This window comes from Saimiri boliviensis, chromosome 17 (assembly GCF_048565385.1).
Source record: "Saimiri boliviensis isolate mSaiBol1 chromosome 17, mSaiBol1.pri, whole genome shotgun sequence".
Taxonomy (NCBI): Eukaryota; Metazoa; Chordata; class Mammalia; order Primates; family Cebidae; genus Saimiri; species Saimiri boliviensis.
The window spans coordinates 50,118,859-50,132,132 of NC_133465.1; the positions used below are offsets into that span (position 1 = coordinate 50,118,859).

Genomic DNA, 13,274 nt, shown 5'->3' on the forward strand with positions numbered 1-13,274 from the left:
CCCCTTCTCCTTGAGGGTCGAAGAAGACTTATTTGTTAATTCACTGCTGAGCCATAGCACTCTTATTCTGCTCCCCAAGAACCCCCTGGCCTGTACTATCTACCCCAGAGCATGGACCATTGCAACCAAACATGGTGTGTCCAGCAGTTACCTCACTTGTCAGGGTTTCCCGAGTGTACACAGATCACATCTGTCTCTGCAAGTCTCTTGAATGTTTGCAGCTTACAACCTGAGGCACACTGCCAGAACCACTCAGTCCAGGTCTGACTATCCGGAACCTTCACTATGCCTCTCTTCTCCATTCAGAACACCAGCCCTCAGATGGTTCTAAGGACCAGCAAGAACACTTCGCAGAACAGGAAAATCAATGCTCTGGTTTAAACATTCCTCCATTTAGAATCTGCCAGGCTAGAGTCCTCAAAGATTAAAGTCCTCAAAGATAGGGTCAAGAAACAAAATGGGAAAAGGGGAAAAGGTAGATCGGGAGTGTCGAGATGTGGCTTCTGATCTGACCTTGGCCACTTAACTAGTTGTGAGCCCTTGAGCAAGTCACAGAACCTTTTGGGCTTCAGTTCCTTAGATATAAAATAGGATGGCACCATTTATTCCACTTCGCCCAGAGGGTGCTTACAGGATTCCAGGGAGGCAGTGAGTATGAGTTTGAAAAGTAGACAGGGAGAACATTCATATTAATTTAACCTGGAAAGGCTGTTGATAATTTTGCTACAGAACTTAAAAGGTGTGGAGATGAGAGTCCACTTCAGGGCTAGAATTCTAGAGTGTTGGGCTAGCCCCCCTCCTCAGTCTTTACCTTCCCCATTGTAGTCAAAGTGGAAGTTTTCTCTGTTGCAGGAAGTTTCGTCCTTTCCATCATCAGTTTAAATCCTTTCCTGAAATTTCTTTTCTGGGACCCAAAGATGCAAGTCCCTTTGAGGCTCCGACGACCACGGGCAGCATGCACCATACCAGGTGGGTCTTTCTGGTTCCCGAGTACCAAGGGCTGTCTACAGGCCAAAGTCCTCCCCATTGGGAGCCTGCTGGTCAGATTTGGGAATGGCCATGTGTTTGCTCCTTAGGCAAAGTCTATTCTGGGAGCGTAGCCCAGAGAAGAGAGACTAGGAACGTTCATCCATTTTATTTTGTGTTCTTTATCCCTACTGAAGAATTTAACTTGAAGAAGAAAAGGAGGTGCCAGGGTTGTGAGGGGCACCCCCTTCTCCTTAAGAGTCTAAGAAGACTTATTTGTTAATTCACTGTTAAGCCACAGCACTCTTACCCTGCCCACCCCCCAAAATCCCTGGCCTGCACTGTCTACCCCAGAGCATAGACCATTGCAACCAAACATGGTGTGTCCAGCAGTTACCTCACTTGGCAGGGTTTACTAGTATACACAGAGGACAATAGGCTGCTTTCTCAGACTCATGTCTATAGACCACCATCATCAGAGTCCCCTGGGGTCTCATTAAAAATACAAGTTCCAGCTGGGCACAGCAGCTGATGCCCGTAATCTCAGCACTTTTTGAGAGGCCAAAATGGGAGGATCACTTGAGGCCAGGAGTTTGAGACCCTCTTGGGCAAACAAACATAACAAGACCCTGTCTCTGAAAAAAAAAAAAAAAAAAAAAAATGTAAAAAATTGTGAGTGAGGCAAAGTAGCTCATGCCTGTAATCCCAGCACTTTGGGAGGCCGAGGTGGACATATCACTTGAGGTCAGGAGTTTGAGACAAGCCTGGCCAATATGGTGAGACCCCGTCTCTACTAAAAATACAAAAAAAATTAGCCCGGCATGGTGGTGCACGCCTATAATCCCTGCTACTTGAGGGGCTGAGGCAGGAGAATTGCTTGAACCCAGCAGGCAGAGGGCAGTGAGCTGAGATTGTGCCACTGCACTCCAGCCTGGGCAATGGAGGAAGACTCCTTCTCAAAAAAAATTAGTCAAGCATGATGACAAGTGCCTGTAGCCCCAGTTACTCAGATGCTGAGGCAGGAGGATCATTTGAGCTCAGGAGTTCAAGGTTGCAGTGAGCTATGATTGTGTCACTGTACTCCAGCCTGGGTGACAGAGTGAAACCTTGTCTCAAAAAAGGCCAGGCGCAGTGGCTCACGCCTATAATCCCAGCACTTTGGGAGGCCGAGGCGGGTGGATCACGAGGTCACGAGATCGAGACCATCCTGGTCAACATGGTGAAACCTCGTCTCTACTAAAAATACAAAAAAAAACTAGCTGGGCATGGTGGCGCGTGCCGGTAATCCCAGCTACTCGGAAGGCTGAGGCAGGAGAATTGCCTGAACCCAGGAGGCAGAGGTTGCGGTGAGCCGAGATCGCGCCATTGCACTCCAGCCTGGGTAACAAGAGCAAAACTCTGTCTAACAAAAAAAAAAAAAAAAAAAAAAGATGTAGGTTCCTAAACTCCACTCCACATCTATGGAATCAGAATCTCTGATGATAGAGCTCCAAAAGCAGTATTCTTACAAGCTCCCAGCTGATTTCAGTGCATATCAAAGTTTAAACTGGTTAGGCCAAACATCAGGAATAAGTAAAGGGTGGGGTTGGGGGGGAAAGATTGCTGCATTATGTAGCTCGTGGCTTGTGGGCTTGTTAATGTTCCTACTTTACAGATGTTTGAGAATTTGAAAACTTTCATTAACCAAAATAGAGAATATCAACAGATATTGAGTGACAACTCATTAAGTCTCTTACCTCTAACTATAAGGCATCTATTTTCTCTTCCTGGCAGGTATCCCCCTCAGATTCATATTGTACTATTTTCCCATCTGTTTTACTTGCAACCAGTTGATGAACATAGTTATCTAAAGAAAGAGTCAATGAAAGCATGTTTCTTTAGAATGAAAAGGGTCTCTATCTGTACACTTTTAACTCTGACAAAATTTTTGTTTTTTCAGATCTAAATTAAATACTTTACAACATTTCTTTGAAACTGTCAAATCATTTGAATTTTAGAGTGGAGGGAGACAGCAAGAGTGGAAGTATTAACTCCCTTTCTAATGTGTGATTCAAGCTCAGGTGATGGGTGAGATGCCTTCTCAGACCCTTTCTAACTTCTGGGCTATGGAGTTATAGACCAGGATAGAACAGAGCAGAATTTCAACCCTAGAGTTCCTAGGGCCAAGGAGAGTCTGTGGATTCCATTAGCTGATGAAGGCTGTGGGTCAGAAAATAGTACAAACAGGAGGGAAAAAATTAAGGGAATGTGGCAGTCGATGGAGTGGGAGCAAGGAGAGAAAGAGGTGAGGTTAAGTCCCAATACAAGGGATACCAGAGAGAGCCAGTCAGAAGGTGGCCCAGGCTTGGTGCTGGCAGGAATGCTAGACCTGGGATGGCCTTGGGATCACAGAGGAGCTAAGAGGCTGTAAAGGGAAGATGAAGCAATGAAGCTTTGGTATCTGCATGTGAGGAGCCTAGGCAGGGCGTTGGCCCTGGTGTGTGTGTGTGTGTGTGTGTGTGTGGGAGGAGGAGTTTAAATTTTTACATTTGTTAAATCATATTTTGGTTTAAAATTTGAGTTACAAATGGTTTAATGTGAAAAGTCTATATTCCACACCCAGTGTCCAGTTCTATCCCCCCACTGGTGCAACCTTTCTCCCAGGGGTAGAGGCTGGAGGAGATCTGAGTGGTGCCTCATCCCTGCCAAAGGGAGAGCACAGCTGGGGTGGCATGAAAAGAAAAAGCGAGTAAGATCCAGCACTGTAAATACTACACCCAGGCGGAAGTGCAATGGTGCGATCTCTGCTCACTGCAACCTCTGCCTCCTTGGATCCACAAAATTCTCCTGCCTCAGCCTCCTGAGTAGCTGGGATTACAGGTGTACACCATTACGCCCAGCTAATTTTTTGTATTTTTAGTAGAGACGGGGTTTTATTATATTGGTCAGACTGGTCTCAAACTCCTGACCTCGTGATCCACCTGCCTTCGCCTCCCAAAGTGCTGGGATTACAGGTGTGAGCCACCACACCCAGCCTGTATGATTTTTTCTGTAAGAAGAGGGAACAAAGGATACACATATACTTGTGTATTCATAAACTATCTCTGGAGATAGGCCACGCCTGTAATCCCAGCACTTTGGGAGCCCAAGGGGGAAGCATCACTTGAGGCCAGGAGTTCAAGACCAGCCTGGGCAACATGAGACCCCATCTCCATTTTTATATTTTTAAAAATCTGGCCACAGTGATTTATGCCTGTAATCCCAGCACTTTGGGAGGCCGAGGCAGGTGGATCACTTGAACTCAACGAGTGTGAGACCAGCCTGGGCAACATGGTGAAACCCCACCTCTACTAAAAATACAAAAATTAGCCAGGCATGGTAACGCAAGCCTGTAGTCTCAACTACTCAGGAGACTGAGGCTGGGGAATTGCTTGAGCCTGGGAAGTGAAAGTTGCAGTGAGCCAAGGTGGTGCCTCTGCACACCAGCCTGAGTGACAGAGTGAGACCTGTCTCAAAAAAAAAAAAAAATTTATGTTTCCTTTTATGACTGCAGGGTATTCCATTATTCCATTGTATAGAATGTATTTGCTGTATTTTATTTAACCTTTGTTTAACCTATTTTATTCATTTTTTTAACCTTATTCAGTCTCTTATTCATGGATGCTTATATTAGCTCCAATGAAAATTATGTTCAGAGTAAATTTGCAATTATTCAAGTGTATTTGTGGAATAAATTCCTAAAGATAGAAATATTGGGTCAAAAGATGTATGCATTTATAATTTTGATAAATTCAGCCAAATGGCTTTTCATGGAGGGGATACCAACTTTTTTGTTCACCTGCACTGCCTGAGAGAGGCTGTTTCCCATCCCCTTGCCTAATGCTGTGACTGGCAGGTATGTTAACCTCCAGTATAACAGATTAAAAACTGAATGAAGCTAAGTATGTTTGCATATGTTTGGTTGTTTGAATTTCTTTTTATGTGACCTTCTTTATATCCTTTGCTCATTATTTATTTGGATTATTGACCACTAATGAGTTGTAAGGAGTCCTTCTCATATTAGAGAAAGGAGCCCTTTGTAGTTGTAAATATTTTCTTTTCTCTGCTCACTGCAACCTCTACCTTCCAGGTTCAGGTGATCCTCCCACCTCAGCCCCTCAAGTAACTAGGACTACAGGTGCACACCACCACACGTGGCTAATTTTAATATTTTTTGTAGAGGTGATATTTCACCATGTTGCTAAGGCTGATCTCAAACTCCTGGGCCCAAGCGATCCTCCTGCCTTGGCCTCCCAAAGTACAGGGATTTACAAGTGTGAGCACCACACCTGGCAGTTGTAAATATATATAGATACATATATATATGTATATATATTTAAATTTATTAAATATATTTAATATATATTCAATAATTATATATATTTATTTATTTCTAAGCCTCCCTGACCAGAGAAGTTGTAAATATTTTTAAAAGACAACAAAATCCCAAGTTTGTGGTTTGTCTTTTAACTTTGCTATATTAGTCCATTTCATACTGCTCTACAGACCTGTCTGAGACTAGGTAATGTGTAAAGGAAAGTGGTTTAATTGACTCATGGTTCAGCAAGGCTGGGGAGGCCTCAGGAAACTCACAATCATGGTGAAAGGCAAAGGGGAAGCAAGGCACCTTCTGCACAAGGTGGCAGGAAGGAGAAGTGCTAAGCGAAGGGGGAAGAACCCCTTAGGAAACCATCAGATCTCATGAGAACTGACTATCACAAGAACAGAGTGGGGGAAACCACCCCATGATTCAATTGCCTCCACCGGTCTCTCCCTTGACACTTGAGGATTATGGGAATTATAAGGATTACAATTCAATATGAGATTTGGGCAGGGACACAAAGCCTAATGTATAATTTGCTAATGATGCTTTTGCCATGTATACATATTTTAAAGTTGTATATAGCTGAATTTATGAGTTTTTCTGTATGTCATCTGGGTTTTGTGTCATACTTAGGAAGTCTTTAAAAGGAATGTTTTAGACTTGTTGAGTTTGCTGGATAGCCAGATAGAAACACCCTTTGGTTGTTAGAAATATGGGGCTGATATTCAGATAAGAAGTCAGGCTTGGCCGGGCACAGTGGCTCACGCCTGTAATCCCAACACTTTGGGAGGCCAAGGCAGGAGGATCACTTGAGGTCAGGAGTTCAAGAACAGCCTGGCCAACATGGCAAAACCCCATTTCTACTAAAAATACAAAAATTAGCCAGGCATGGTGGCGGGCACCTGTAATCCCAGCTACTCTGGAGGCTGAGGCAGGAGAATGGCTTAAGCTTAGGAAGCAGAGGTTGCAGTGAGCTGGATCACACCACTGCACTCCAGCCTGGGTGACTGAGCTAGACTCTGTCTCAAAAAAAAAAAAGAGAGAGGACAGAGATAAGACAGGCTGCCCACAGGGAGATCTCCAGTTGTCTTCCTTGCTCCCTCTCTTGCCATTCTTAGATGAGTGGTACCAAGCTCAGGCCAACCCTCCTGCCTGTGCCTGCCCAGCCCCTTGGCCATCTTGGTCCTTCCCCTCCCTGGCCTAGGCTCTAGGTAGGCGCAAAGTAGGGGCTTCTCCCCCAAGGGCCAAGGGCCCCAGCAGTAACCACTTTGCCGCACCGTGTACCCTCCCCAGAGAATCCAAGGATGGAGAGCCAAGCCCAAGATCAGCTGCCCAAACCATGCCCAGGAGGAAGAAAGGCTACTGCGAGTGCTGCCAAGAGGGCTTTGAGGAGCTCCACGTGGTGAGCCCCTTCCCCATTCAGCAGCTGCTCCCAGAGTGCCCTGAGGGAGCCTGCCCACTGGGGATGAGTCCTTCCTGCCCAGTCTCCATGCTGCTGTGGCTGTGTCCTCCAGGGCCAGAGCATGGACTAGGAGGTCAGCTTGGGTGTCCCCTTCCCTGCAGGCCTCATCTAATGCCCTGTCCTCCTCTCACCCCCGGCAGCATCTTCAGAGTGCCCAGCACCGGGGCTTTGCCCTAGAAGCCCGTCCATATGCAGAGGTGGACAGGATCATCGCCCAGCTCAGCCACAGTTTTGCAGACATCCCTTTCCAGGCCAGTCTCCCCAGGTGAGTGCCACACTGGCAGGCACAACAGCGTCTGCAGTCTCCTCTGTTGCCCTCTAGATGGGAAGAGACCTCAGGTTGGTGGCTGCTGGGAGCAGACTGTGATATTTTTCTCTTCTCACCTTCTTTTCCCCTCATCCTTGGTCCTATTTGTTTTGGGGGTGGCCAAAAATAAAAATAAAAAGACCTCCATTTGTGGCTTCAGTTGATCAAGATTAGACCTAGACCAGACCATGGCTCCCTTTCCACCCCATGGGCTTTGATGTGGATGATAAGGAGTTCCGGCCGGGGAGCAGGGGGAGTAGTTCCTGGGCCCCTCCCAGACAGGTAAAGAGCAAAGTCTTTCCCCCTCTCTAGAAGTCACCCCCAGAAGGAACCACTGCATGTGGTTTGGTGGGAATTCCAGGTCCCTCTGAGCCTAGCTTCCCCTTTCTGCCAGCAAGGCAGACCCTTTCCCACCTGGGGCAGTGGCTTCACCTCTCACCCCAAATCTCCACCTCAAGCTCAGCTCTCACAGCCAGGCACTGCGCTGCTTTCTCCAGTTGCCAAAGGGCACAGCCTCCTCTGTGAAATAATTAAATGGAAGAGCGTTTAACATGTTCATCTGGCAAGCCCCAACCACAGGTCGCAGCTGCAGGGGGTTCAGACCCAAACAGGAGGACTTTCACACAAGGCCCCAGAGTAGGCAGCTCTCTCGGCAGATGTCCCTGTGCCGTCAGCCGTGGGCCAGGCCCGCTGTGGAGTTGACATCTGCAGCTAACTGGGTGTTTCTTTCCCAACAGGTGGTCAGGTTCCCTGGCTTCTGACTGTGACCCTCTCTTTCCTGAGACTCTGCACCCCTGCCAGCTCTCCCATCCCAGGGCAGCATCTCCCAGGATGAGGAAAGAAGACAGCTGCCAGGCATCAGGCTTCCCAGAGCAGGATGGGACAGTGGACAGCATGCAGGCACCAGCTGAACGTGCAGGGACTGGCGAGGTACCCGGACCTATAGCAAGCTGCCAGGACCTGGAGGGGTCAGTTGATGTGTTTGTGGACCACCCAGGGACACCAGTGTTCAGGAGCCCTGCTTGCCAATGCCTCCTGCCTAGCTCTGGTTTTATGGAACTCTCCTCTGGCCCAGACCTGGCACTTGTTGGCCACAAGCGGAAGGTTCAGTTCCCCAGTGGCAGTGCTGAGAAGAGAGCGGGGGCCTCCTGGCCACAGGCTTCATTTTTTGTCCCAAGAGCCCCCAGCCCCTGTGGTACCAGGACAACCAGTGGCAAGCATCTTCCCTCTCTTCCTCTTCCAGGCCATCAGTCTAGGCCCCTTGCCTCCCTCTTGCCCTCGTGCCACTCACAGACCTGCCTCTCTCTCCCAGACCCCTTCCCCTGGCAGCTCACAGACAGACCAGCAGAGTTCTGGGCCACACAGCCCCTCTGGCTGGGGGGAGAGTGGCCCCCAGGGCCTGAGGATTCTGAGTGTGCAGCCCCTGGCCCTGAATCCCAGGAGGCTGGCCAGCTCCCCAGCTGCCCCATAGCTCCAGGCTGGCCATCAGCCCCGCCTCACTCAGCTACCAGTGAGCAGCCCTCAGGAGCACCTGCAGAGACCAAGTCTACCTCTCCCCCCAAGCCCCGGCCAGCCAGTGCAGGAGCTAGCTGCTCCCGATGCCTCTGGGCCCCCCAGCCTCTCCAGGTGCCCTGCCTCCCGGTCTCCCAGCCCCGGCCTCAGCCCCGGCCCCATGCTGGCAGAGAGCTGCTCCTGTGAGTCCCCAAGGTGCTTGGCTCGTCATGGGGCCAGGCAGCTCCAGACTGAAGGGCCAAAGACACAATTTATTCTTCTGCTGGGTGCCACACACCTGGCCAGGGCTGATCAGAACACAGGAGGGGCAGAGCCCCAGCACTTCCCCAAAGAGCCAGAAGGAGGCCTGGGCCTGATCTTTGAAGTGCAGTAAGCAGCTGTCACATTCAGCTCCATGGAGCCGACAGAGCCAGCCCTCCCACTGGCCAGGTCTCTGGGAGGAAATCTGGGCTGGGGGCTGCCCTCTCCTACTCCCGCCTCCACCATGTTCCTAACCAGGCAGAGTCTACAGTGGACTTACCCAGCCGAGGCTGGCTGCCCACACCAGGAGGTAGAGGTGAAGTTGGCATGGGGAGGGACCACAAAGGAGTTGGGGCAGCAGGAGTCCTGGCCCAGCTTTCTGGCCCTCCGCAGGCCCTTGCCTCTGCAGAGCCGAGGGTTAGCTGTTGGTGTTCTCCACCCCCAACCCCAGCCTCCTTTCCCGTGAGCACGTGGCCGCTCTTGCTTTCCGAAATGCCTGTGTTCATCCCTTCCCCCAGCCCCCCACACTCCTGCACACAGATCCTCAGGAACATATGAAGCAGAGGAGGGGCTCGGGCTGCGCCACTCACAGAGCTCCCTCCCCCAGGCACTTAGTTGAGGCCCAGCACTGACCTTTCTCCTGAGCCCAGGATGTGGAACCCCTCTCAGCCCTTCTCTGTTTCCTGAGCTTGAGCCGCCCACCCAGAGTTCGGCTATTCCAGGGCCAGTGTGTCACCTGCCAACTTCCACTCACCCTCCTCCCTCACTCCCTCCTCTCTTTCCCCAAGGACCTCCCCCCATTTCTGGCAGCCAAGCCATTAATCTGGAGACAGAAATGGGTTTGCTATCGATTCTCTGGCCACTTTTTTTTTTTCATTACAATTTGTACTGTGGTTCTCACCCTTCTCTGCATCCCTGCATTTGTCTCTTTAAATGTTGAAGCTCCCGGAACCCTGGCGCTATTCTGTGTCTCCTTTCAGAGGAAGAAAGGGGGGCCCAGCTGCGGGTGAGGACTCAAGTTCTTAGTTTGGAAATAGAGCAACTGTGTGTACAGCCCACTTTAAAGGTCATGTTACCCCCTTCCTGTTAAGTTTTATAATGAATTTTGGTTCAGGAAATGTAAATAAATTTGTTAATAAATAGGAAAGAGATGGGGCTGGAGTGCCATGCATTGGTCCTTGATCTGCCCTCCAGTGACCCAAGGCAGGGCTGCGGGCCAGCAGGGAATCGTTGGATGGTGGGATGGGACTTCCTGCAAGCTATACATGTGTGAGTGCCACAGCCCTCCTGCCAGCCTCTCCCAAGGGCTCCGGAAGCAAGCGGCCTCTGTCCCTGTCCAGCCTCCTTTACCCAGTCTCATCCTGTCACCTACTTGGCTCTGCTGCCTGGGGAGTGGCCACCTGCGGAGATCATGTCCCTCACTCCCTCCCAAGGAAACTCCTTTGCCCCGGCTGACATTCCTGCTAAGGGCTCACCCTTCCCTGAAGCCAGACTGTGGCTTATATCTGGACACCGCTGGGTACATCCCTTTCTTTTTGTGACATGGGATTGCCCCATTCCCCATGACACCACCCCTCTGCATGAGGTAGTTGCCCCTTGCCCCTTTCTCAGACCAGTACCTTCACCTGCTGCTCACAAAAAGCCTGTGCTGCCAGAGTCCAATGCCCTCATTGCCAGCTACCCAGGACCCATTCCCTGAACATCACATCTGGCTACCCTTGCCTTCCCCTCCCATCTCAATGATCATGACCTTGGACATCTCTGCCAGGCCAAACCCCACGGCTGTAACGCTCCTCAGCCATTTCTCCATTGCAGCTTCCCAGCTGTAGATTCAAGTTAGAGATGGACCCACAACACCTGAGACCTGACCCAGGATGGGTGCTGCTTGATGTGAATGAGGTCCTGCAGTGGCTCCTTGGGGTGAGCACTGTCAGACTCCCTCCTACTCCAGCCCCCTTTCCACATCCCCCACCCTCCCCAGATGACCTTGACCTAGACCCAGTGGGCACTGCCCCATCTTGCAGTCAGTCCCCTTTCAACATCATCTTGCTGTTTCTGTTTCAAAGGAAGCGATATCCTTCCTCCACAAGTCACACTGTCTCTCCTTGGCCCTCCAGCCCAGCAAGCCAGCCACCATTTTTGGTTTCCTTCTCAGACTTGCCACCTCTCCTTCCCTCTGCCCAAAATGCCATGCTCCACTATCCTGGAAAATACTCAAGTTGATTCAGTAAATCAACTTCAAATACTTGAAAACTCCCACCTTCTGTCCACCTCCTCTTCACCTCCTTCCCCTCCTACACTTCCTTCCTGGGTTGCTCTGCCTGAGGCATCCCACTAGGATCATCTATTCCAAGGTCATGGACAGGCTACTAACAACCAAAGTTGGTTCTTTTTCTTCTTTCTTTCCTCCTCGAAGCCTGGCTCCCTTGGTCCCGGCAGCCCCTCAGTGGCCTGGCTCTCCGTCCCCCTGCCCTTCCTTACCACTGCCCATTCCCTCATTCGTTCGTTTAGCAGAGGCCTTGCTATCTGCCCTGAGTCAGCTCCGAGACACCTGAAGAGCCCTCCAGCTTCCCTCAGACCAGATTCCAAGGCCTTTGGTCTCATCTCCTCGCTGACCCTTTCACTTCTCAGCAGATGTGACCAATTGGTAGCTCCACCCCAGCGGCCTTCTGCCGGGCGGAATGCAGGGGCTAGCTGCCCCAACTCATACTGTGACCTTGGGAAAATGCCTTTATTACTCGGACCTCAGTTTCCTCATCTTTAAGGGGCTTAGATGAGATGATGTCAGGGGCCTTTTCTATAATAAAATACCGTGACCCACCAGCAAACCTTTTATGTCCTTCCCTGTCCTGCCACCAGCATGAGTGTGGCATACCTGAGAACTCTTCCTCATCCTGGACCTTGGCTCCGTTCCCAGGGGAGTTTCAGCTGTGCCCAGCTCAAACTGTTTTCTTGATCTAAAAATAGAGGTAATCTAGGCTGGGTGTGGTGGCTCATGCCTGTAATTCCAGCACTTTGGGAGGCTAAGGCTGGCAGATCACTTGAGGTCAGGAGTTCGAGACCAGCCTGGCCAACATGGTGAAATCCCGTCTCTACTAAAAATACAAAAATTAGCTGGGCATTTGGCACACACCTGTAGTCCCAGCTACTTGGGAGGCTGAGGCAGAAGAATCACTTGAACCCAGGAGGCGGAGGTTTCAGTGAGCCAAGACTGCGCCACTGTGCTCCAGCCTGGCAACAGAGCAAGACTCTGTCTCAAAAAAAAAAAAAAAAAAAAATACAAAAGTTAGCCGGGGGCCGGGCGCGGTGGGCCTGTAATCCCAGCACTTTGGGAGGCCGAGGCGGGTGGATCACAAGGTCAAGAGATCGAGACCAACCTGGTCAACATGGTGAAACCCCGTCTCTACTAAAAATACAAAAAATTAGCTGGGCATGGTGGTGCGTGCCTGTAATCCCAGCTACTCAGGAGGCTGAGGCAGGAAAATTGCCTGAACCCAGGAGGCGGAGGTTGCGGTGAGCCGAGATCGCGCCATTGCACTCCAGCCTGGGTAATGAGCGAAACTCTGTCTCAAAAAAAATAATTAAAAAAGTTAGCCGGGCATGATGGCAGGCACCTGTAATCCCAACTACTAGGGGGGCTGAGGCAGGAGAATCACTTGAACCGGGGAGGCAGAGGTTGCAGTGAGCTGAGATTGCGCCACTGCACTTCAACCTGGGCAACAAAGCAATACTCTGTCTCAAAAATAAATAAATAAAAATTAAAAAATGGAGGCAATCATAGTTGCTACCTTGCTAGGAAGTCACAAGAATGAAATTAGATGTGTTTGTGAGGTATGTGGCACAGAGCTTACTCATTGTCTCAACAAATAACATTACCCACAGGTACACATGCCTGTGAGACCTCCCTCCTAGACTTACATAGAGCTTATTCTCACCATCTCCCACCTGGCAGTGTCCCTTGGTGACCGGCATCCTCATCTCAGTGTGCATTTGTAAATGAAACTGCTGAGGGGCACTGTGAGACCACCTGTCCCAGGCCCCCTCCCAAGGGCCAACTCTCCTCTACTCCAGGAGGATCCCTTGTGTGGAAGAGAAGTGGCAGTTGGGACCTTATGGGTGTGGCCATAGTTATGCCCCACAAGCCTCTCAAAAGATGAGTGTGCCTGGGATCTTCGTGCCCCCAACTTCTCCTTTGGTGAAGGCTGAGAGCTTCAGAGATTAAAATCTGAGAGGGAGGAGCATGAGGTTTCCCAGGAGAGCTGTGCAGATGAGAACAATCCTTGGACCCTGGGCTGGCATCTGAGAGGAAGCAGGGTGAATTTCCTGTCCAATGCTGGGCACTTCCCCTGCTGCCACCCCTCCATGTCACGTCATCAGGCTGAGGTTCTCTCCACATGGGGTAGAGAGAGGGCCCTGGGGCCCCCAAGCCATAAAGAGGCCTGGGG

At 50.3% G+C, this 13,274-nt stretch overlaps 1 protein-coding gene and 1 pseudogene across 3 annotated transcripts in view; both read left to right on the plus strand.

Moving 5' to 3' along the window:
- Nucleotides 1-9,990, plus strand: part of DBF4B (DBF4B-CDC7 kinase regulatory subunit) — a 35,842-nt gene extending 25,852 nt beyond the window's left edge. For all 3 annotated transcript variants that reach the window (XM_010331479.3, XM_074388761.1, XM_010331480.3), the window contains 4 exons: nucleotides 853-969; nucleotides 6,602-6,710; nucleotides 6,911-7,035; nucleotides 7,815-9,990. In XM_010331479.3, coding sequence (XP_010329781.1) covers nucleotides 853-969; nucleotides 6,602-6,710; nucleotides 6,911-7,035; nucleotides 7,815-8,775 — 1,312 coding nt within the window. In that variant the 3' untranslated portion in view covers nucleotides 8,776-9,990. The remainder of the gene's footprint in view (nucleotides 1-852; nucleotides 970-6,601; nucleotides 6,711-6,910; nucleotides 7,036-7,814) is intronic.
- Nucleotides 9,991-9,995: 5 nt separating this feature from the next.
- LOC141581925 (protein DBF4 homolog B-like) lies at nucleotides 9,996-10,683 on the plus strand (annotated as a pseudogene).
- Nucleotides 10,684-13,274: the final 2,591 nt, after the last annotated feature.